The sequence below is a fragment of the Alosa alosa genome, chromosome 22 (genome assembly GCF_017589495.1).
Source record: "Alosa alosa isolate M-15738 ecotype Scorff River chromosome 22, AALO_Geno_1.1, whole genome shotgun sequence".
NCBI classification, from domain to species: Eukaryota; Metazoa; Chordata; class Actinopteri; order Clupeiformes; family Clupeidae; genus Alosa; species Alosa alosa.
In genome coordinates, this window is record NC_063210.1 from 6,222,679 (window position 1) to 6,246,970 (window position 24,292).

Here is a 24,292-nt window from a genome sequence, read left to right on the forward strand (position 1 = left end):
ATCATGTGAACAAAACATAAAACATTAACCTCCGTTGCTCAGCCAAATACTTTCCTGTAGGTCCTTATCACGGAATTACAGGCGATAAATGCGATGGTCAAAAGTAGCCTAAACGTATAGCGGTTTATTTATTTATTGTAGGCCTATTATTAAAGAGTGTTTTTCATCTAAAGGTTCAACTTCATGCTTATGCACTAGCATACTAGGCGCTCTCCCCAATTCTAGAATTTCACATTGCTTGTTTAATGGATGCAAAACAGCCTATTGCTGAATGTCTAGGGACGAATGAAGCTGTCCTCCTCCTGACCACCCCATGTACTAGTAGCCTACATGCGCACATATGCACACATAGTGCATAAATAAAGTATACATGCACACATATTCCCTCACGGGATCAAAATAGTATATGCTTAGGCTATACCTGTGTTTATAGCCTCCTATGTTTATTGCAGGTGAGACATGGAAAAGCAGTTTTAGAGAAATTAGTTAACCTATGGAGAGTGACGGCCTGTGGTTCATGAAGGGCAGTTATTTGAATGTGCGGTGGCCTTACCCATGTAAAACAGAGTGAAATAGCATTTTGTATAGAAACATTATATCATTGGATACATGTATTATGCTAGCTATATCCTAAACGGCATGGTATTTCCAACCGCGAGATACAGCACTTCACGATGACGACAATGAGTAGTTAAAGACGCAATCTATCTGAATATCTGCAATCTATCTGAAATAACACCTATTTGATTTGAAGCCCATTATTCATGTAACATAGTGTGTGTTAGTCTAGGCTAGCTTAAACTGTGTATGCTATGTTTAAACTGTATTGCGAGTTTAATGTCAGCATGTCGACTTTAAAGTCGACACGTCGAGATTAAAGTAGATATGATATTTCAACTTTATTCTCGAAATGTCGAGTTTAATGTCGACATGGCGACTTTAAAGTCAACATGTCGAGTTTAATCTCGCCATGTGGCCCTAATACTCCGTCGTACTATGTTGACAAAAAAAATGGCCTATGACGCGACACCGTTTTTAAGTCGCCCACTCTGGTGCGAGAAAAAAGACTCCTCAGAACGTCGCTCCTCGGAGCGAGACATTCGCTGGAGAAGAAACTAGAGCAGAGTGTCTGGAGCTTACACAGAGAGGGACAGCCAGATGTGCTCAGATGCGTGTGATGGACAGAATATAAATGAATTAGGAAGAAACTGTGAGCGGAGAGTCACTTTTTTGCCTGTCCTCTGCCTTGGACCGAATCAGTCAAGGCTACACCCCAAAGTATCTCAGGGGACAACACTTCAGGATAATAGCCTAGGCAGGGAACGTCTGAAGTTCATCACTATGGGGTTCTAATGATAGCAATGTAGCCTAGGTTTATTTAACGCACAGGCTGTATTCTCGTCCAATGATGGAGACAGTTGGAAATAAGAGTGACATTGATAAAGGTCCTGAAACGGACAGCTCCGGAGACAGCGTGCGCGCGGCGCTCACTGGCTGCACCTTACTCATCTTAATTGTTTCAACATTGCTGGGGAACACGCTCGTGTGTGTCGCAGTCATCAAATTCCGACACTTGCGATCCAAAGTCACCAACTTCTTCGTCATATCCCTTGCAGTGTCCGACCTCTTTGTCGCTGTCCTGGTGATGCCGTGGAAAGCCATGTCTGAGGTAGCGGGCTGTTGGCTATTCGGCGACTTTTGCGAAACTTGGATCGCCTTCGACATCATGTGCTCTACGGCTTCTATTCTCAACCTCTGTATAATAAGCTTGGACAGGTACTGGGCTATCTCAAGTCCTTTTCGGTATGAACGTAAAATGACACAACGCGTGGCTTTCATAATGATCAGTGTGGCGTGGACTTTATCTATACTAATCTCCTTCATCCCGGTGCAGCTGAGCTGGCACAAAGTCGAAGACGAGTACGCAGTGGAGATCAATGAGTGCAACGCCTCTTTGAACAGAACCTACGCTATAGCTTCATCGTTGATAAGCTTTTACATCCCCGTTGTGATCATGATTGGTACATATACCCGAATTTTTCGAATTGCGCAAACGCAAATCAGGAGGATATCGTCGTTGGAGAGAGCTGTTGAGCACGCCCAAAATCACCCTCAAGTCCCCGACTGCGCAAACGAAAACTCCCTCAAAACGACTTTTAAGAAGGAGACCAAGGTTTTGAAAACCCTGTCTATAATCATGGGCGTATTTGTCTTTTGCTGGTTGCCTTTCTTTGTCCTCAATTGCATAGTTCCATTTTGTGACATAAGTGACCAGTCGGAATTGCCGTGCGTAAGTGACACCACTTTCAACATTTTCGTCTGGTTCGGATGGGCTAATTCCTCCCTGAATCCCGTCATATACGCCTTTAATGCGGATTTCAGAAGAGCCTTTTCGACTATACTTGGGTGCAACAGGTTTTGCCCCACCTCAGCAGTCGAGGCTGTGAATTTTAGTAACGAGTTGGCTTCCTATCACCATGACACCACTCTCCAGAAAGACGCACCGGTAGTATCCAACACTCAACGTCTAGCCATGGTCCCAATCCTCGGAGAGGATGTGGACCAACCGTTTGACAAAGTCTCTGTTCTGTCTAATAATTCATGTAATACCAGAAATCTTTTGTTGCCGGCAATTATGCAAATTGAGTGTGAGGCTGAAATATCTTTAGATATAATGCCTTTCAGTTCGACTGGACAAAACGAAAGTTATGTTATGCCTGGACAAGTGGAGGACTAGAAGAGAGAGCTTTGCCTTTGTGAGCTATAATATTCGACAGTGATGCTCATACACTTCAATGGCCGAGTACAGGGCACATGAAAGGTCAACAGTCATACTAAGAGCTGATGTTTTGTGGCATAGAAAAATCATGAATTACTGCTATAGTGTTGCTGAAATAAAATGATATGCATTACTTATCAAGATCACTTGTAAAGAAAGATATGTCAGTGTGAATCCTTGCAGTATAGTTGGTGAATTGGCATGCGTATTTGCCCTACAACTCAATAAATCTTTTCAGCATGTTTTTTTTATGTTGAGCTGCGGTGTTGGCTAAAGCTCGTTGGGTAAAAACGGTGCCCCATGCACAGCTCACAAAAATGCACGTCTTGAAATTAATTATCTGATCGCATGATATATAATAATAAGCTAGCTATTCTGTTAATCCGTTTTGAGGTGAACGTTTTATTTTGAGCACAGGTAAAACTGTTTTGAGGCGAAAGTTTGATTTTGCGAGAGGAGTCAGAGGTTTTGTAAATAGTGCTTGAAGCTGAGGTTTTGTGTTTAATGTTTTAAGAAAACGGAGCAAGGTTTCAGAAATTGTGTTTTAGCAATTGAAAAAAACTGTAACTATTTTTTTCGAATAGAGGCCTACCTGAAAGCCAGCCTCTCAAGGTAGAACAAAACACTCGACGTTCCGGCATTTAATGGTTCCTATGACAGTACTACTTTTTGTTACGTTTGGTCTACATCCAAATGAAGCCTTTGATAGTCTATGTTATTATGCATACACTGAGGAGGAGTGTTATTGGGATAATTAGTTTAATTGTCGCTGCAATTTTCAGACGCTCACATGAGAATGCAGGTGGCGCGCGCGGGAAGCCCCGCGCCTGCCAATCTCAAGGCAAACCAACACAAGCAAACAGAACACTGTAGATAAGTAATTTCCTCGACAGAGAAAACATCGATTATGTACTGTAATTGACATCGATGGGTCGTCATTAAAGCTCCACTATCCAGCAGTTTGGATGCGTCCTTGCAAAATATTTGTGGACTGTGTAAAGTAAATATTGTCTTTCTAGTCTTGGGGAGCTCTGGACTACTCTTTTCTAAATATCTATTAATTAGAAAAGCAAAAATAACAAAATAGGCCTAATGGTGGGTCTCAGAAGTAGATTTGGTACAAACAAAATAAGAACTCATTTGGATGCAAATACAAAAAAAAGACATTTGTTTGTATATCACTTTTTGTATGAGGCCCATTGTTCACTCCTTATGGTGAATACAGAATTGGTTTGTCACTGTTGTCATTGTTGCTTTCAAGCATTTTTTTTGTGTGAAAATTAACAAGATCAAACAGGGCATCCACTCTTGGTGCATGCAAGTAACACATTTTTATTACGTAAAACAAGTGCACAAATGCTTATAATCTTCACAGACCAAAACCATGTGGCACAGATCTTTTTTCATGAGCTGGTAAGGGTTCATCTGGAGCTGGGGAGTGTGTGTGTGTGTGTGTGTGTGTGAGAGAGAGAGAGAGAGAGAGGGAGTGGGAATGGTAATGTATGTGTGTGTGTGAGAGAGAGAGAGAGAGAGAGCGAGAGACTGCGTGATAAGTAGTTGAGTTTATAAAATGGCAGACTTGATTCAGGTTGGACATGTGTGTCTCTTTTAACACTTACATAACACAAGCACACACCTTTTTGTTTGAATGCTGCTGCAGAAAGGAAGAGCTATTCCAATTCTGTCAGGCACACCATCACTTTTGAAAAGCCACCTCGTAGCCTAGTCTATTTGTTTTCAACACTGCTTTTTATAGCTTTCTAATAAACCATTTTCCCCATTTCATTACTCACAAAAGCACAGTGGCTAGAAAATGAGGCTTTCTTTTAAAATGACAGACATTTGCTCTTGGCCAGTGTGGACATGACACAATAAAAAAAAAAATAAAGAAAATGAACAATTTGTGATTTTTCCCCCCTCTTATGTTGCAATTTGAAATGCTTTCTCACCTGATGGGGACATCATGCTATTTTGTTTTTCATTGAGAGAGAGAGAGAAAGAGAGAGAGTGTGTGTGTGTATGTTCAGACTTTTTGGAAATCTGTGAAAAACACAACTAGGTTGCAGTCTCTCTTTGTTCTCTGCCCACTGCTGGTAAAAATAGAGGGCAGAATGTTAGAGAATCAGGCTCATGGGGGCTTTCTGAGCCATAGGCCTGCCTGTGAAGACTAGTCTAGAGTCTTGATGGGTACCCTCTGATAGGTATCTTCTCGTTTGAATCACATCTTAAGCATTCATTGCAAACTCAATTTAGGCTATCCCTGGTTTGCGGGAAATAAGTGTGGATAGGCTATGTGTGATATAGGCTATTGTAAGAAATAGGCTATTGTGTGAAATAGGCTATTTGTGTGGTATTCCAGGTCGTTTAGTGGCAAACCTATGCTGACTCTGAGTGCTGAGTGAGCACAGACATCTTCTAATAGAGAGCCCTATATGGCTGCACTCTCCATGCAAAACAAAGCCTATTCCAAACTCAAGTTTGGCACATAACAAAAAGGTATTCATTGACCTCACAACTGATTCAGCCAGTTGGGGACAGATCAGGCTTCGATTCATTCCTGAGTTAGTCGCTATCTGAGAATCCATCTGCAGGCAGCTGTCCCATTTTCAATCCACTGAGAGAGTGCTCACATCATAGCCACACTTGCTGCACTCACACGTGGAGTAATGAATGCAGTCAAGGTGCACGCAGGTGAAATGAAGAGGTTCCCTGCCACAGCCGGGAGTCATGGTCCTGCCTCTGCACTCCAATTAAGAGCCATGCTGCTTCCTTACAGCGGATTTGACAAAAAGCGCAATTCCCTCAGAGATTTCTGCCTGCCCCAAAAAGTAGAACTCGACTCATGAATATGAGAGGGTTGAGAAGAGTGGAATTGTGTTTTTGTTTCAAAGGCATTGCACTGAAGAACAAGGCAGAGCGTTCTGAAGAGATTTTGCCTGAAACGTCTCTACATTATTTCATTCACAATTTAACGTCAGAGTTCATTTGAGACCCAGTGTGGAGTTTCTTGGATTGTTACCCCATCAGAGCATTAAGTGTTATTTCAGTGTACTTTTCAAGACTAAATGCAATTTCCTAAATCTCAAATGACAGCCCTTTATTTATGAATTAACAAGTTTGTATATTGTTCCTTCAGAAAAAGTTATAGTAAGAGAAGACACAGAGAAAATAATTGTTAGATCAAATCTACAACGACACTAATGCTCAGAAAGTATACTGTATGAGGTCATGAAACTCCAGACACATACCATGCAGCCATATACGGTTTGATTTGTTTCTTTTAACAGTCTGAAGAAACAGTGATTGATAAATGATTGATTGTGTAAATAATGCAACTAGACAGTAGCACAAAGACCTTACCCAGAGTCTGAGTCCCAGACAGGAGAGAGGAAAGACTGATCTAAGTAAGAGATAGACAACTGGTGTCATGTGTTGTACCGTGGTGTGTGTGTGTGTGTGTGTGTGTGTGTGTGTGTGTGTGTGTGTGTGTGTGTGTGTGTGAGAGAGAGAGAGAGAGAGAGAGAGAGAGAGAGAGGGAAGTCTGATGAGATTAAATGAGATGTGGTCCCATTAATGGTCAGAGCTGATTACCCTGGCCAGTGTTTACAGAGACTGAACAAAGCCGCCAAAGGACAATCAGAGTCTCTTATCAGAGGCGTTTGCAAGGACACATACTAAATCAGTCCCTATCTCAATCCAATTCTGTCTCTCTCTCTCCCTTCCCATCACTCTCTCTCATACACACGCACACACACTCACTCACACACACACACACACACACACACACACACACATACACTCACACACACACACACACACACACACACACACACACACACACACACATACACTCACACACACACACACACACACACACATACACTCACACACACACACACACACTCACACACACACACACACACACACACACACACACACACACACACACACACACACACACACACACACACACACACACACACACACACACACACACACACACACACACACACACACACCACACACACACACACACACACACACACACACACACACCTTTCCACTGCCCATATACACACTGCACATTCAGATAAGCACACATGCATGCGTCTCTCACACACACACACACACACACACACACACACACACACACACACACACTCACACACATTTACTTACCCATACCCAAACGAAACGCCTTCCACTAGTCTAGGGGTCAAATCAGCGGGAGACAGCAGTTCATAATTTCCTTTGGATCTAATCACTGTGTGTGATGTTTAATGGTGGAGAGAGAGAGAGAGGCAGGAGCTTCTGATTGCCGTCCTCAGCCCCGTGAACATGGACACCGTTAGCAGAATAATATCTGGCATTTCCATTTTCATAACCCTCAAACACAAGCGGCAGAAAATGAGGGAGATCTATAATGAGTCGGGTGAAAACACTCTGTGGGATTTTTCGGAGCCGGAGCCAATAAAGTGTATCTGAATTTGGAAAGTTTGTGCAGATTCCGAACTCATGAAAACAGGGTTGTTCTTGAATAAATGTCTCTGAAGTTATCTTTTATTCCTGATTCCTTCATGTAGAGTGACTGCATGAAAAGGGTTTAATGAGCTTTATGAGATCTTTACTTGCAAAGACGTGGTAAAGCAAGGTCTGGCTCATAAGCCAGGGTCCTGGGTTTCTCACTCACACACAGACACACACTCACACGCAGACGCAAATGTACACCTGGGATCAGGTTAGTTCAACTCCGGTTGCACACCATAGATAGCTGTAACTACATCATTCAGACCTGTCTTGGATCTGTTGTTCAGGGGTATGGGCTGTTCTTCTGCGGACAGTGTGGATTGTCGCATGACAACAACCCATTGTTGTCGGTTGTAAACAAAATCTCTCTCTCTGCTGACACTCCTTGGACCGGTATGCATTGTTTTGTCATGGTTGTCTTGTCATCATACAGGGGTTTGACGGCCTTCACAAGTCTTCAGAGTTTTATCACAGTTTGCTTTGGACTCTGCCAGAAACACATAGGAAGATCATTTTGGAAGTAGCTTTCCCCCAGACTTTCTGCTAATTGCAAGCTCATTCACTTTGCTGAAGACTCTATAGACTCTATAGGATCCTGCTGCTTAATACAGTCTTGATAGCTTCCACAGCACAGTAAATAAATCAACTATCTTTATGTAAAGCTGTAATAATTTATTGGTGACACAGCTTTGCAAACATAGATACCATTTGACATACAGTACCCTCCAGAAAATGTTGGCAGTAATCTGTCTCTACAGCCAGACTGTTTTGAAACTTTCATAAACAGTTTGAATCAAGCTTTTAAGAACATCATTTCAAACAGCAATATCCAGCGCCATGTCATTTCTGAGTAAAGGATGATGCACTGGTCAAGAAAAACAACTTTATTCAGAATGTCCATCATCATTGCCATGAAAACTATACATACCACAAAGCAGGTTTCCCACCGGCATCCAGTAATGCAACGCAAGCATTGCTTGGTTGCTCTTGGTTGCTCTTGGTTGAGGTAATATCCCTTGGTTATGGTAATGTCCCAAAGATTTTTGTTGTGCTTGCCACCGGATTTAATAAAGTATTAAAATGTGAATAAATAAAGAACACAATAAAGTATAATACCAAGGTCACCTACAAAATAATAATGTGTTAAGCACTGTAGACACTCTCAGGTACTTACCAAACAAAGGTTTTCTTCAAGGTCACATTTCAGATGTGATTTCGTAAGTCATTTGTTACCATCCTCAGGCTTCTGAAGCTTCATAATAGACTTTATATTCTCTTAAGATGTTTTTAAACTCCAGTTCTCTGCCTACCTGATTGGGCCGTTAACAAAGACTACCAGGGCAACACCTCTGCAGTTCCAGTGCACTGTGGTGGCCATAAATGTCACTCCACGGTCATATTGAATGCTGAAAAATGTGTGATTGTAGGAAAATAATGGTGACATCGCGATTTGAGCTATAGGCGTAGACATGTACAGGTTACCTTCAAACTGGATTATTGTGGGTAGATTTATTGTACTGTGTATGCAGTCATTTGATTCTTTCAGATTCAGCGCTGTAGATCTGCATAATCTATCAGTTATGTAACAATGACGGAGGGTTCTAAACCCGTTGGGAAAAGAGTAGACATGGGAAAGTACAGGCTCTTAGTGTCATGGTGAGTAAATAATTGGTCACTTTTCTTCTCTCCGACCCTTCAGCCACCCACTGGGAACTGTGACTAAATAAATAAATAAAGAAATAAACAAATAAATAGATAGATAGATACGTACAGACGCTAGTAAATGACCTGTCTATGGTCAGCAATGTCCATTCTTTGTCCATCACAGTCCATTTCAAATGTCTGCCTCAGTGGCAAATCAAAGGTTGATGCAATCCATTGCTACAATGATTAAACTGAAACTAAAACTGAGGTAAGAATTCAGACGGACTCTCTGACATCCCTGTGAAGATACACAGAGAAAATAGCCTTGTCTGATTTTTAGTAGCAACTGATGAAGCACAAGGAGGACACATCTCTATGCTATGAGGCCAATTGCCCTTTTCAGTGCAGGCCACTGCTGTGAGTGAACCTATTCATCCACACCATTATTTGCATCGCCACCTCAGCAGTCAGCTGTTTTAATCAGATGCCTTCATCAAGAAAGAATTACAAATTATTCATTCCTGAGACTCCCTGAACATTTAAAATTATGCAAATTTCTCTCATGGGATCAAAAGAGTATCCATACTTATTTGAACAAATAGTAGTCAATTCAGTTGTGCGTTAGCCTATTATGATGCGTTTTTCCCCTCTTTTTTTAAATCATGTGCCATGGCACGATACAGTCATCTAGTACTTCTCCTAAAGTTGGTTAAACAGGGTCTGTTAGTGTCATGGCATTAGTAATTAGTAGGCACGTAACTTGGGCGTTGTAATTGATGACCGACTTAACTTCTCTGAGCATGTAACTTCAATTGCATAATCATGTCGGTTTATCCTTTACAAATTAGGAAGATCAGACCTTATCTGACACAAGATTCCACACTTCTTGTTCAGACCATGGTCATCTCCAAGATGGATTACTGTAATTCAGTATTAGCTGGCTTACCTGCTTGTGTAGTAAGATCATTACAGCTGATTCAGAATGCAGGCATTTGGCAAACAGCCAAAGAGGACACATGTAACTCCTCTCCTAGTTACTCTCCATTGGCTCCCTATAGCCAGAATTAAATTTAAATCTGGCCTATAGGACACTGACTGGATCTGCTCCTTTTTATCTTAATTCAATGATCAAGATGTACAGTACATCGCCAACCGCCCACTGCAGTCTTCTGATGAGCGTCTGTTGTGTCGACCAGTCATAAACTCTAAGTCTAATTTAAGACTATTTTCCTCAGTGGTTCCATGTTGGTGGAATGAGTTGCCCAGTGCTCTCCGTTCCTGTGATAGTTTTGGGTCTTTTAAGAGTTTTGGTTGTTTTAAGGCATATCTGCTCAACATGCACTTAGTTCATTAAGTGCTTCTTGTGTTATGGTTTGTATAATATTGTTTTATTTCCATTAGGCTGTTGATTAATTTGACATTGTGTTTAATATTGATATTCTCCTTAATGTAGTCTTAACATGACATTGGTTTTGTATTATTGATTGAATGGACATTATTGTTCATTATTGCTTTTTTCCCCTCATTTTCATTGTTTATTTCATTAGGCTATTGATTGAATTGACATTGTTGTTTATTATTGCTATTCTTCTTATTATAGTCTGACCAACATTTTAATTGATTCCTATTTAAGTATTATATTGTTTTGTATTTGTATGTCGCTTTGGACAAAAGCGTATCCATAACCATCACTATAACCATAGTTTAAATCCACTAAAATGCTGTTTGTTCCCAGCTGAGTGGGTCAAAAGTTTCTTCTGAAGAATAAGGAACAGAGACATGTAAATGTAATCACAGATGGCAGGGCCAGTTTGGCTGTAATCAAAGCAGCCTTTTGATTTGAGATGAGATGATGAAAAGACTGTATAAATAAATCTGCCTCTGTAAGAATGACACAGTGCCATATGTATGGCCAGTCAAGGGTAAGCTTTGTGTAAAATAAGGGCTTAAAGTTAAAGAAGCTAAAGAAGTTAAAGTTAAACTATTTGTTATCTGCTTACAAAAGTTACCTGAATTATACATTTGAGTTTAGGCACATAACAAGAAGGAAACACACACATCTGTGTGCACAAAAGCAGTTACTAGAAACATACAGAAGGAAGATGGAAGTCTACCATTTCCAAAATGTACTGTTCTCAAAAGACTATGATTTTAGTGTTCAGGTAGAAAAAAATCATTTGTAGACTACGGGTGGGTTTTGAAGCTCTTAGATTTATCTGGGATTGCTACTTAAAAAGCAAAGATGGAGCACAGATGAAGTTCAAACAGTTTGACTGTTTTATTTCCCGAAACACAACACCACAGGAACAATTCAGAGACATCACCATGCATGACTGAAGATGACAGCCAGAGGAGGATCACAGGGGTTTCATTAGTGAACTTCAACAGCTCTATATACTCCACAGTGCATCCAGTTTGAAGACATGGTTTAAACCACACAAAAGTCTTCCCATACAATTAAGGCAGTAAGCCACTCTCATACATAACACACATTCATTTTTGCACAAACCACCATTGTGTCTGCTGAATGAATGAGATTGAAGCCAGTTCGCAACTGTAAATGGACCCGTCTGTATACTGCTGCTTCGATTGCTTAGCAAAGCGCAAACGTGGCGCCAGAGATCAGGTCAGAGGTCAAGTTCCTGGGTAGAGTGACTCCTGCTTTTGCAGTGTGCGTCCCTTGGTATATGTTTGATGTAAAATTGCTTTACATGAAAGCGTCTGGGTGGAGAGGAGCTTCTCGAGGAGCTGTGGTGGTGCTGGCAGAGGAGACGTCGGAGGTTGATTGATAGTGGACGATTCTGCTAAGGCAAGAGACGGACCACACGGCGCTCCGACAAGACGCCTTGACAATTATCTCCTCCTTCAGAGAATGCTTGGTGGCCGTTGCCAGGGCAACAAATTATTGTCATCACCGTTCGTTTTTGTGTGTGTGTGCGTGTGTGTGTGCGCATGTGCGTGTGTGTATATGGACAGCCAGTTGCTTCTATGAGAGGAGTGGATTTAGTCTTGCCAGGGATGGGGAGGACTGCTTTGCCTCCAACAGTCATTTAAGAATCGAAAGCGTCCGTGTACACTTCAATTTACATAACATGCTAAGTACAAAAAATATACACATAATCTTCATTAAAATAAATAACATAATGTACTTCAATCACTGGCTTCACTGCAATGCACCTTCCAAAGCTGAGTGACAGTGTTTTGAGACTTTGCAACAACATTTGCCTGTTTACGATAAATTACTACCAACACCGACACAGACAAAAATGTGCATACCCTTCCAATTGAAGTTTACAAAGTGCTGAAAATTAAATCAAAACAAATGTAAAAAACGAAGTGAAAAGCACAATTATACACTGTATAAATAATGTGCATGCAAATTTAAGTACAGTCAAATCGACGTAACCCAGAGAAAGATGCGCTGATGTCCATTTAGACACAAAAATCTGCTGCAGCGCTTAACAAAGATCAATGGACAGCGTTGCCATGTAGGAACAGAAATCCTCCCCACATTGGCTGTTATTAGGCTATTTCAAATGTGAACTCCCATTGTTTAGGCTATAGCCTACTTGATACTGATAGCGGCACTTCTGCCATCGCCCATTTCTGTGCCTGTTTCAGCAACGATGGATGATGAACAAAGATAAATTTACCTCTCAGTAGATTCCTTTCAATATAATTAATTTGAATACTTCAAAGGTCAAAATCCCTGTGCACAGCTCTTCTTGCTCCAAGTGCTGATGGTGTGCAGTATAACCACCTGATCGTGAACCTGATGAAGCAACTTGCGAAACGCGTTGTTCACGCCAAATAAAGTCAGCAAAATATACCCTCCAGTGTGCGATGTATACTACTCTTTTGACTTTTTAATTTGAATACTTGTTTAAATTAGTAGGCCTAAAGTTGACCTGAGTTGGTAACTGACACTTGCTGCACTGTTTAACAAAGCACGTTTTTACCCAATTAGGCTGTTTGGATGTGCCACTCTCCTAGTGCACAGGATGGAATAGGAGATGTATGCTTGAACGTTCTATTTGGGCCCCAATCTACTTCCTCTGCATTAAGATAACATATGGAATGTTAAAAAGGAAGTCTTGTGGGGCCAACTATGATGCTGATAATGGAACTCTCTTGAAAGGGTCCATAGGGAGACCCCTCAATTACCACTGTGTATGTCACACACTGTGTAAATCCATTATGGGCCTAATATGTAGGCTATATTATCACTGCATCACCTAATAGTGTAACATTCTGCTCAATCATTAGGCAGAGACTGCCGCAGATGAATGACTAGTGTATGGACGGACCAATGGGAATTTGTCGGACTGTTAGGACTGTGAAGTTACGGTGAATTGACAGTTAGTATAACCTGAATTAAACCATCTGTCATACTTACGGACCAACAAAATGCTTTTGAAAATATCGTCAGATTATGCGGAAATGGTGACGATTGAAATGATTGTTTACAGCATAACCATAGCAACGTACTGTTCTGTTGGACACTTTCCACCTCTGTTGGATTCGCATACTTGTTCAGACCCCTTTACATGCGGCCTGTGAATCCTCATTAAGGACTGAGTTACTGCCAGCCATTTCGGAGCTGAAAATATGCAGCCATGTGAAAGCGGCATTAGAAACAAATTCTAAGAAGCAGCCAAGGAGTTCAAAGAAGTGTCACTGGTGTGTACCGACTGCTGTTCAGAGAGTCTAACCCTGAGAGCCTCGATGCATTGTTACACAGGAGTCACAGTTTATGGTGGTGGGCACAAGAGGAGAATACTGTCGGGTACCGAGTTAGCCATGTGATGGGGTGCTGTTGGTGTAGAGAGGTGTGCGCCAGGTTGTCTGTGGTAAAGCTGCAGAGCTGAGGGCAGAAGGGGGGTGGTTGATCCTGTTAGCTGCCCCCCCCCCAGCCCTTATCCTCCTTTCTATTCATCTCAAGAACATTCAGTCTGCTGCTGACTCTTGCTTCAGGATCTGGTAGGTGATTAAATACTCGGGATAGGCCTGTGAGAAAAAACATAACGTGCATGTGGTCTATGTCAAATATATAACCAGTCAAATACATTCAGCAGAGCATTACTCACACCAGACCATAACAAATCTGAAAGTCTCTCCGGACAAAAGCATCTGCTAAATACCTGGCCTTTTAAATTCAACTGATACTGTTCATCTGTACCATTTTAAACTACCACCCAGTGAATTCCCTGATGCATCTATGTATATATGTATTATGTGCACAGGTGCTGTGTAGCTGGGTCTGAGCTACCTGCTCTCCTCTGTAGATGACGTACTCGGCCAGGGCCAGGCCGTTGACGCTGGGCCTGCCCGTGACTGAGTGATGCCCTGGAGGAGAGTGGGCCATCTTCATGGCACTGAACTGCAGGAAGGACTTCCCCAGGGTCACCCGACAGAACAGGAGATGTCTAGGAGGGGAGGAGAACAAGAAGTGGGGTTAAAAAAACACAGATCCTCTAAACTAGATCTGTGAAGTGAAAAACACAGATCCTCTAAACTAGATCTGTGAAGTGAAAAACACAGATCCTCTAAACTAGATCTGTGAAGTGAAAAACACAGATCCTCTAAACTAGATCTGTGAAGTGAAAAAAACAGATCCTCTAAACTAGATCTGTGAAGTGAAAAAAAAAAAACAGATCCTCTAAACTAGATCTGTGAAGTGAAAAAAAACAGATACTCTAAACTAGATCTGTGAAGTGAAAAACACAGATCCTCTAAACTAGATCTGTGAAGTGAAAAAAAAACCAGATACTCTAAACTAGATCTGCGAAGTGAAAAAAAAAACAGATACTCTAAACTAGATCTGTGAAGTGAAAAACACAGATCCTCTAAACTAGATCTGTAAAGTGAAAAATAAAAACAGTCTAATGAGATAAAAGTGTTGGTATAACCAAGAAAGCGATTTAGGGATGTCTGACGGCGAGTTTTTTTTAAAGAGGGGCCAAGTGTGTTCTCATCCGAGGAACTCTAATAAACTATGAGGTCGGTCTGCACAATGCAAGTCTCCATAATACAGAGGTCTCATAACCAACAATACAAAAATACTCATTTCAACACAAAAAGCAAACCTGTTTCTCCTATTACAGTTTTTTTTCCAGTCGCTAACAAGCGTTTGTCTAACCAGTTGTTACATTTTCAAAACTCTAAACACAATTAGCATCGGTCTTTTGTGGCCATACTATTCACACATTTCATGTCGTTTTCACACGATATGCAGTCAGTGAATACATTTCCACAATGCTTACATTTTCTTAACAAACAAGCTATACCTCCCAACAAAATTATGGATTGTTTTTGCAGTATTTACGAATGTTAACACACAACATCCCACAATAGCAAAGACAATATTCCAAACCTTAGATACAGTATAAAAACCTCTGCTTCTCCAATGATATCAGTTCAAAAACAATATATCTCAGCTGATAATAAACAAACAATTGAATAATTGACACAACTGATTTATGTTGGGTAAATTGGGCCAACCACAGCTGATTCCAGTCTGGCTTAGACTCAGTGGCAGGGGTTATTTTTTCTATTACATTGACACGTATACAGTAAAAGGAGGACTTTGAGGTAGAAACAGAAAAAGAAAAAGACAAACACTCTAATGTCTGGACGAGGAAGAGGAAGAGCAAGGGGCCCAGGGAGAAGAGCAGGCCCAGTGAGAGGTGCAGTGAGAGGTGCAGGAGCAGTGAGAGATGCAGTGAGAGATGCAGGAGCAGTGAGAGGAGCAGGGTCAGGGAGAAGAGCAGGCCCAAAGAGAGGGCAAGGTAGAGGTGTAAGAATGTGTGGTGGTGGCATTCCAAAGGCTGCAAGAACAGTTATCAGTAATGAAATTCGTGCCACTATCATTGACCATGTAATCAATGTGATGTTGATGAAAACATGTGGCCTAACCCTGAAGATCGCAGAGATTAGATACAGTAATTTTGTGCTTTTTTTTAGTTCCCCCCCTTTTTATCAGGCTTTTTTGCTGTTGTTTTTTTGTTCAGAATGCTCTTGTGTGTTTCATGGATATTTTGTTCACTGTAAGCAATACTGTAATACCTTTTCTGTTCTATCATACTGTAAACAGTATTTCTACTGTACCTCCTGTAGTAAACAGTATAAAGGGAAAAAAATGCTTTTGAATGTGAACATAACATGTAGACATACAGTTCCCAACAAAGAAATTTAGTGTAAAAATGGCATGCAAATACCTGTAAAACTGAAACATAAAAGTCTATGCAGTTTTTGTAATGTCAACAATAGCCAGTAATTTGAAACCTGGTGTACTTTGATTGACTGCATGTACCTTGTGAAGTGAAAACAAGTGTTATTCTTTGACAGAATAATTTCATTTTGAGTCAGATTTCCAGTGTTTTGGTAAAGTTAGTGTGTGCAGAGAAAGATGTGTTAGTTATATATTTAACAAAATGTGTTTTTGAGAAGAAAATTATCCATTTGGCCCATTGTGTTTTGTAGGTGCGAGTCTGTTAAGAGTTTAGAAAAAGTATCTGAAGTATGGGTAAGCGCTTGTTAGCGATTGAAAAAAACTGTAACACACTAAACCTTAGATACAGTATAAAAACCTCTGCTTCTGCTACCAAGCGGTTTTATCCCAGGTGCATTGCCTTGGATACAATATCAGATGTGATGTTGATGAAAACATGTGGCCTAACCCTGAAGATCGCAGAGATTAGATACAGTAATTTTGTGCTTTTTTTAGTTCCCCCCTTTTTATCTGGCTTTTTTGCTGTTGTTTTTTTTGTTGTGTGTTTCATGGATATTTTGTTTACTGTAAGCAATACTGTAAAACTTTTTTCTGTTCTATCATACTGTAAACAGTATTTCTTCTGAACCTCCTGTAGTAAACAGTAAAGGAAAAACACTGATTTGCTTTTTACTGGAATGCTTTTGAATGTACATTACATGTGGACATACAGTTCCCAACCAAGAAATTTTGTGTAAAAACGGTGGATTGCATATTTTGAATGCAAATACCTGTAAAACTGAAACATAAAAGTCTATGCAGTTTTTGTAATGTCAACAATAGCCAGTATTTTGAAACCTGGTGTACTTTGATTGACTGCATGTACCTTGTGAAGTGAAAACAAGTGTTATTCTTTGATAGAATAATTTCATTTTGAGTAAGATTTCCAGTGTTTTGGTAAAGTTAGTGTGTGCAGAGAAAGATGTGTTAGTATATATTTAACAAAATGTGTTTTTGAGAAGAAAATTATCCATTTGGCCAATTGTGTTTTGTAGGTGTGAGTCTGTGTTAAGAGTTTAGAAAAAGTATCTGAAGTATGGGTAAGCGCTTGTTAGCGATTGAAAAAAACTGTAATCTCATAGATCCAATGACTGTTACATGCCTGAGGTGAACTGTCTTCTCACCTCTGGCAGATGTAGCAGGATCTGTCCTTGTGCAGGGGGCATCCAGTGCCACCCCCAATGCCGTAAACATACTGGTTGCTCTTGGAGGAGTTCTCCGCAAAGTAGATGCCCGCGCCGAACATGCCCCCGATGTATGCATGCCGCTCATCAAAGCCCTTGTGGATGATAGCGTTCACGAACGGTGAGCCTGTGGGGACAAAAACCTCCTTTAATTAATACATCCATTTATCAAAACTAAGCAGGGAGTAGTACATGAGATCAAGTTTCAACAGGTGCCTTCTACTGTGCATCTAACATCTTTATCCATCTAACAATTTCCATACGAATAACTTCACAAAAACTACACAAAAAGCAATTGAGGGCTGAGACCAGATCTTCAGAGGAATACAACTACTCTAGTTCTAGAATGTGTTGCTTGTTCTAAATGTGTTAATTCAGCGAGTGAGGTTGTTGTGAGGAGGCCCTCACCGTGGAAGAGCATGCGCTCGTTGGAGTGGTTGTGGTTCTCCTCAGACACCTCCTTCCTGCGGTGGGTGTAGCGTTCCCACAGCTTCTTATTACACACCTTCTGGATCTGAGAAGTTGAAACAAAGACCATTTCACACCCAAACCTCACTTAAAACATCAGCCTTCACACTTCATGGAATAGTAAATAGTTTATAGTAGTTTTAGTTGACTGTCAATGGTAGCACAATCAAGTACAACTGCAGTGAAAGGCAACTGACAGGTTGCTATACTTGTCACTCAATGAAACACATTAACTAAGCCTCCTTCATACCAAATCCTTGATTCCAATAGACAAAGAGTGAGAGAAGAGAAAAGCTCACCTTCACTATGTTGTACCTGCTGAAGACCCCTCCTGCATGTCCACCATCCCTATGCTCTCTAATGGTGCTCTGCATCTGTGGACACAACGGTCAAAGGTCAAAGACACCAATTTTCACCAGTTATGCTGAATCATGTATTCACCAGTTATGCTGAGTCATGTGTTGGCTGAAAGGTTTCTATAAAAAAAAAAACTCATGGGAAGGGAATAACAAAGTGACTCTATCACTTAGAGTTCTAAAATATTAATGTAAATGACAATCCTAAATGGATACAATATTCATTTCAGGTAGAGTCACATGGCTGAGGCAGAATAGACTTATGGGTAAAAAGGAGCCACGGGGAAATACATCACAATATCTTAGTGATTCAGTTTGGATACACTTAAGGCCTACACACGCGGCCGGTGATGCGACGGCAGGCGACTTATGGCGACCGGCAAAATGTTATAGAATCTATTGAAGTGAATAGGGCAACACATATGGCAAGTGGAACGAAGAACGTCGCATTGCTCTAATCGGCCCCTTTCTATTTTTCAGGGCGATTTTGATACGTCATAATAGAAACAGCTGTCTGGTCAGTGTATGTCCACTGAATCGATGGATGATCGTGTCGCCAGTAGTGTGTGTAGTAAAGCGATTAACAGAATTCCACCGTCGCATCGCCGGCCGTGTGCGGTGGGCTTTAGTGGCTTTGCATACATTTTCATCATTGTGTCCTAATGCAGATGCCATGCATAATAGAATCCGCACGGTATCCATAGAAACAAAACAATCAACAATATACACAACAATACAGTTAAAGTACAGTAACGTTACCTCTTCCTCCACTGACTGGAATTCTTTGTCGTCTGCTGCCAGGTCTATGAGGATGGTCCCACTGTTGGCTGTGTTCAGAGGCAGATATGGGTTTAGACCTGCATGTTATCAGGACACACACAGTCAGCTAGAGAACCACAGATCCCTACTGATGTTCCTATCGTTGCAGTTATGAAAAATAAATTGCTCTGAAAAATGATCCACTTAATTTGAGAATATTAATAGGGCAAATATAATTCCAAATGAAACCAAGAAACCAAGATAATAGGGCAAATATCATATTGTGCTTCCACTGTCATGCAAAAAATATGAATGTTAAATCCACATTTAGAGGACACGACACTGATTTTGCAGACCACAAACTCAATAGGAAATGTCGTATCAGATGTATAAATATGAAGTCTAAGTGTGCAGTGCCGAGGAACTCTTTAAGCAGGAATGGACTGTGTAAGGATAAGGATCATCAATATGGTGTAATAAAGAATAAAGAAGGGATGAATAAGAGTCATGGTGGTTTGAGGTGGGTAGAATGTGTGTAGGGATATGTAGATGTTTGAGGTGGGTAGAGGATATGTGTGTAGGGATATGTAGATGTTTGAGGTGGGTAGAATGTGTGTAGGGATATGTAGATGTTTGAGGTGGGTAGAGGATATGTGTGTAGGGATATGTAGATGTTTGAGGTGGGTAGAGGATGTGTGTAGGGATATGTAGATGTTTGAGGTGGGTAGAATGTGTGTAGGGATATGTAGATGTTTGAGGTGGGTAGAATGTGTGTAGGGATATGAATGTTTGAGGGTGGGTAGGGATATGTAGATGTTTGAAGTGGGTAGGTGTAGGGATATGTAGATGTTTGATATGTGTGTATATGTAGATGTTTGGGTATATGTGTAGGATATGTGTGTAGGGATATGTAGATGTTTGAGGTGGGTAGATATGTGTGTAGGGATATGTAGATGTTTGAGGTGGGTAGAATGTGTGTAGGGATATGTAGATGTTTGAGGTGGGTAGAATGTGTGTAGGGATATGTAGATGTTTGAGGTGGGTAGAGGATATGTGTGTATGAGGTGGGTAGAGGATATGTGTGTAGGGATATGTAGATGTTTGAGGTGGGTAGAATGTGTGTAGGGATATGTAGATGTTTGGGGGATGTAGAAGGATATATGTGGTGGGGGGATATGTGTGTAGGGATATGTAGATGTTTGAGGTGGGTAGGGATATGTGTGTAGGGATATGTAGATGTTTGAGGTGGGTAGAGGATATGTGTGTAGGGATATGTAGATGTTTGAGGTGGGTAGAATGTGTGTAGGGATATGTAGATGTTTGAGGTGGGTAGAATGTGTGTATGGATATGTAGATGTTTGAGGTGGGTAGGATATGTGTGTAGGGATATGTAGATGTTTGAGGTGGGTAGAATGTGTGTAGGGATATGTAGATGTTTGAGGTGGTAGATGTTTAGAATATGTGTGTTGGGATATGTAGATGTTTGAGGGTGGGTAGAGGGTGTGTGTGTAGGGATATGTAGATGTTTGAGGTGGGTAGAATGTGTGTAGGGATATGTAGATGTTTGAGGTGGGTAGAATGTGTGTATGGATATGTAGATGTTTGAGGTGGGTAGAATGTGTGTAGGGATATGTAGATGTTTGAGGTGGGTAGAATGTGTGTAGGGATATGTAGATGTTTGAGGTGGGTAGATATGTGTGTAGGGATATGTAGATGTTTGAGGTGGGTAGAGGATATGTGTGTAGGGATATGTAGATGTTTGAGGTGGGTAGAATGTGTGTATGGATATGTAGATGTTTGAGGGTGGGTAGGGATATGTGTGTAGGGATATGTAGATGTTTGAGGTGGGTAGAGGGATATGTGTGTAGGGATATGTAGATGTTTGAGGTGGGTAGAATGTGTGTATGGATATGTAGATGTTTGAAATATGTAGATGTTTGAGGTAGAGAATGTGTGTAGGGATATGTAGATATGTTTTTGAGGTGGGTAGAATGGGTAGAATGTGTGTATGGATATGTAGATGTTTGAGGTGGGTAGAATGTGTGTAGGGATATGTAGATGTTTGAGGTGGGTAGAATGTGTGTAGGGATATGTAAATGTTTGAGGTAAGAGACTGGGGAAACGTGGGCTATTTAGAAGGATGCAGAAGATTTGCAGATTTGATTCCTGGCTGACTCAGGATACAAGGAAACTGAATTGTGTGCATCTCCTTAGTTGGTTGTGCGTGTGTGTGTTTGTGTGTAGGTACAAGTGTGTGTGTATAGATGTGTCTGTGTGTGTGTGTGTGTGTGTGTGTGTGTGTGTGTGTGTGTGTGTGTGTGTGTGTCTTTGCCGTACTCTGTGGTCCGCTCAGCAGTCTCTCCACAGCCTTGATGATCTTGTGGCGGTGGCCGTATGCGTTGATGCCGATCTCCTTCAGCTCCTTGTGGCCCATCTCCACTAGCACGTCCAGAGTGATCTGACCAAGACACAAGACATGTCCCCTTACCACGGCAACCCGGAATATTTCACAAAACCCCATCATCCTGGAGAATTAACAATGATCAACGGACACTCAAGTGTCTCATTAAGATTTCTATTAATAAGGCCTAATTTACATGACAAGGACAAGTTAAGACAGTGAAGTGTATGTGCATCTCTGACTTCTGGGCAAATTCCAATTGGACATATTATTCAGGGTGGCGTGCATCTCTGACTTCTGGGCAAATTCCAATTGGACATATTATTCAGGGTGGCATGCATTTTAAAATATGCACATATAGTCTATGACACATAGGCACAATTAATTTAATGTCATATTAGTAACCACACTGCACATAAATAAAATATTCACTGAAATGAAAGTGGTAGTGTAGTGAAAGGGAACATGTCTCAGTGGTGCTTCCATGACGACGGATGTTTGTACCTGCTCCCGATTGAAGATCTCCAGCAGGTGCTCCAGGCCCAAGTTGTGTAGGAACTGGCTGATGCTCAGGTCCATTCCAGCATCTGCAAACAACCAAAACACACTCAGACATCATCCCTCCATCACTCAGCTGCTCCAACCATGTGGCTAATGAACAAAATAAAGCTGGCCTGCAGTCTTAAGGCTCAGCATTACCACCACCATCCATCTCTACAACCAGATACACACATTACACACCTCATTATTTAATAACATTTCTATACCATATTATTACATGGTTTTACGTTGCATGAAATGAAACAATTCTGCTTACTAGCATCACATTTATGTAAGGGATAATGTATTGTTTAGCGGTCATTATAGGAAAATAAGGCCTGATAGGGCGAACCCCAACACAAAATGGAGGCCAAAACTTGCCAAAACGAGAAAATAAACTTTCACGGCTTTTCGCTGAAAAAACAAATAGTTCACCACACAAATAGAGCTTGAAAGTTTCAGATGACTTGCTGTACTTGCAGTATTTGCTGACTTTCACTTTCAATGAAGTTCCATATTGCAATAGTGAACAAACTACTCGCGGATTGATATGAAAGATGCGTATCAGAAGCACAAAACCCGTTGCCATTGACAGCGGTCATTATATATTTGCAGCTGTCATTATACCGATTGAACCCTCTCTGTCTGATTGTTGGGAAGGCTCATTCACGTGAATGGAACTTTCTGCAGCACTCTGAAGAGCAGTGTAATAAACTAGAAATGCAATTCCAAGGAATTACCAGTGCATGAAAATGCAAAAAAGTGATGTAAAATATCATAGTTAAAACAGATAATGCAGAGATAGTTACTATGGTGTTGCTAAGGTGAACATGGTGGTTGTTATGCTATATAAAGAGGTTGCTATGGTAGTTGCTAGGTTGGCATTATGGTCGTTGTTGCTAGGCTAATTGAGATGGTTGCTAAGGTGTCGCTAGGGTAGATATGGTGGTTGCTATACTAAATAATGCAGTTGCTAAGCTAGTTGCTAGGGTAATCTTGTTGGGTGCTAGGTATAAATAATGGTGGTTGCTAGGGTATATATGGTGGTTGCTATGCTAAATAAAGCAGTGACTAGGCTGGTTGTTAGGGTAATCATGTTGATTGACAATATCGAAGTGGTTGCTAGGTTGTTGCTAGGCTAATTGAGATGGTTCGTAGGGTGTTGCTTATGTACTGTAATTAAATCAAACCACTGTAAAGACATCACATATCATTACATTAATGACACACAATTACATAATTGAAATGACGATATGAAACCCATGTAATGACTCACCTTCCTCTTTCTTCTCCACATATACAGCCCCATCTGCCCCTGAGGGCGCCAGCAGGGAGGGCAGCTCAGGGAAGCCTGAGCCCTGGGCATCCAAGGCTACGGTGGAAGGCACCGGGCATGCAGGGGCGCTGGAGGAGAGGGCGGGGGGCACAGTGCCAACAGAGGCAGGCACGCTGATGACCTGCGGCTTGTAGCAGGCGGGCAGTGCTGACGGGGGCATGGCGGCAGTCAGCAGTGCCCGAACGTCATCCGCCTGTAATGAGCCAGTGAGGAAAAGGATGGAGAGGTCAGATCATGACATCATGACATGCCAACGGGAGCAATGGGGGGGAAAAAAACATGCAGGAGATCTAAAGACAGTAAGTTGGAATTCGCGAATCGCAGACAACACACATCAACAAAGGGTCAGGTGAAGAAACTAAGAGCTGCACTGTGTATGTCTGAATCCGCTGGCTGGAGTTGTTCAGCAGGCCCCTGTTATCTAGGCATGCACTGACCTCGCTTATTAACTCCACCTGCAGTCTCCAGTACTCGCCTCATGAATGCATTTAGAGGGCAGCTGACTCACGTGCACTCCGGAATACTCTCCTCCTCTGCTGGGCGGTTGCGGGGTAACAACAGAGACTGTAGTGGCATGCGTCTGTAATCTCGCCTGCTATCCCAGCTATCACAGCAACTTTTTACTACTGCTTCTCTGAGAATTTTAATGATGATGACTGATAACAATATACAAAACGGAACTACATGCCAACCAAGCAGCGCAATTTGCAGAAACTATGTGTGTGTGTAACAGTCTGGCTACACCAGGCGCAAAACTTTTAAAGGTAGTTTTAGAGGTAGTTTTAGAAGACTGGTCTAATTTTTTCAGATGTGCCCACCGCTCTCGAGCCTGGTGTAGCCAGTTACATTGACTACACTGAAAGATAATTGGCTGCACCATACTCTCTGTGAACGGAATGCTTCTGTGGTTTGGCTGATGTAGCCTGGCTATAAGACAGCACAGGACAATGAGCAGGGCAAAAGAGTCTTGGCAACGGCACTGTAACCATGAAACAACCCCCTCAGATGTTAAAAATGCTCAATTTCAA

The 24,292-nt window shown here is 41.4% G+C and overlaps 2 protein-coding genes across 4 annotated transcripts in view; one reads left to right on the forward strand and one right to left on the reverse strand.

The window, feature by feature from the left end:
- The first annotated feature begins 493 nt into the window (after window positions 1-493).
- drd6b (dopamine receptor D6b) lies at window positions 494-2,829 on the forward strand. 2 transcript variants are annotated; one of them, XM_048233588.1, is made up of 2 exons: window positions 494-506; window positions 1,446-2,829. In XM_048233588.1, exons 1-2 carry the CDS (start codon window positions 494-496, stop codon window positions 2,735-2,737), a joined length of 1,305 nt encoding a protein of 434 aa, XP_048089545.1. In that variant the 3' UTR covers window positions 2,738-2,829. The 2 variants fall into 2 exon arrangements, with proteins under 2 accessions (XP_048089545.1, XP_048089543.1); XM_048233586.1 differs by lacking the exon at window positions 494-506 and having other exon boundaries at window positions 1,350-2,829.
- Window positions 2,830-11,204: 8,375 nt separating this feature from the next.
- Window positions 11,205-24,292, reverse strand: part of LOC125287640 (poly [ADP-ribose] polymerase tankyrase-2-like) — a 32,647-nt gene continuing 19,559 nt past the window's right edge. The window contains exons 18-26 of one of the 2 annotated variants that reach the window (XM_048233580.1): window positions 23,205-23,457; window positions 21,893-21,975; window positions 21,325-21,445; window positions 18,988-19,055; window positions 18,172-18,246; window positions 17,813-17,918; window positions 17,345-17,531; window positions 14,220-14,376; window positions 11,205-13,957 (exon numbers count right to left, since the gene is read on the reverse strand). In XM_048233580.1, coding sequence (XP_048089537.1) covers window positions 13,898-13,957; window positions 14,220-14,376; window positions 17,345-17,531; window positions 17,813-17,918; window positions 18,172-18,246; window positions 18,988-19,055; window positions 21,325-21,445; window positions 21,893-21,975; window positions 23,205-23,457 — 1,110 coding nt within the window. In that variant the 3' untranslated portion in view covers window positions 11,205-13,897. Of the gene's footprint in view, window positions 13,958-14,219; window positions 14,377-17,344; window positions 17,532-17,812; window positions 17,919-18,171; window positions 18,247-18,987; window positions 19,086-21,324; window positions 21,446-21,892; window positions 21,976-23,204; window positions 23,458-24,292 lie in introns of both variants that reach the window. The other variant, XM_048233579.1, reaches the window with a different exon arrangement.

Bases quoted from the DNA above. Each gene is read 5' to 3' on its own strand.
- drd6b (XM_048233586.1), top strand. From the start codon at position 1,406: ATGATGGAGACAGTTGGAAATAAGAGTGACATTGATAAAGGTCCTGAA.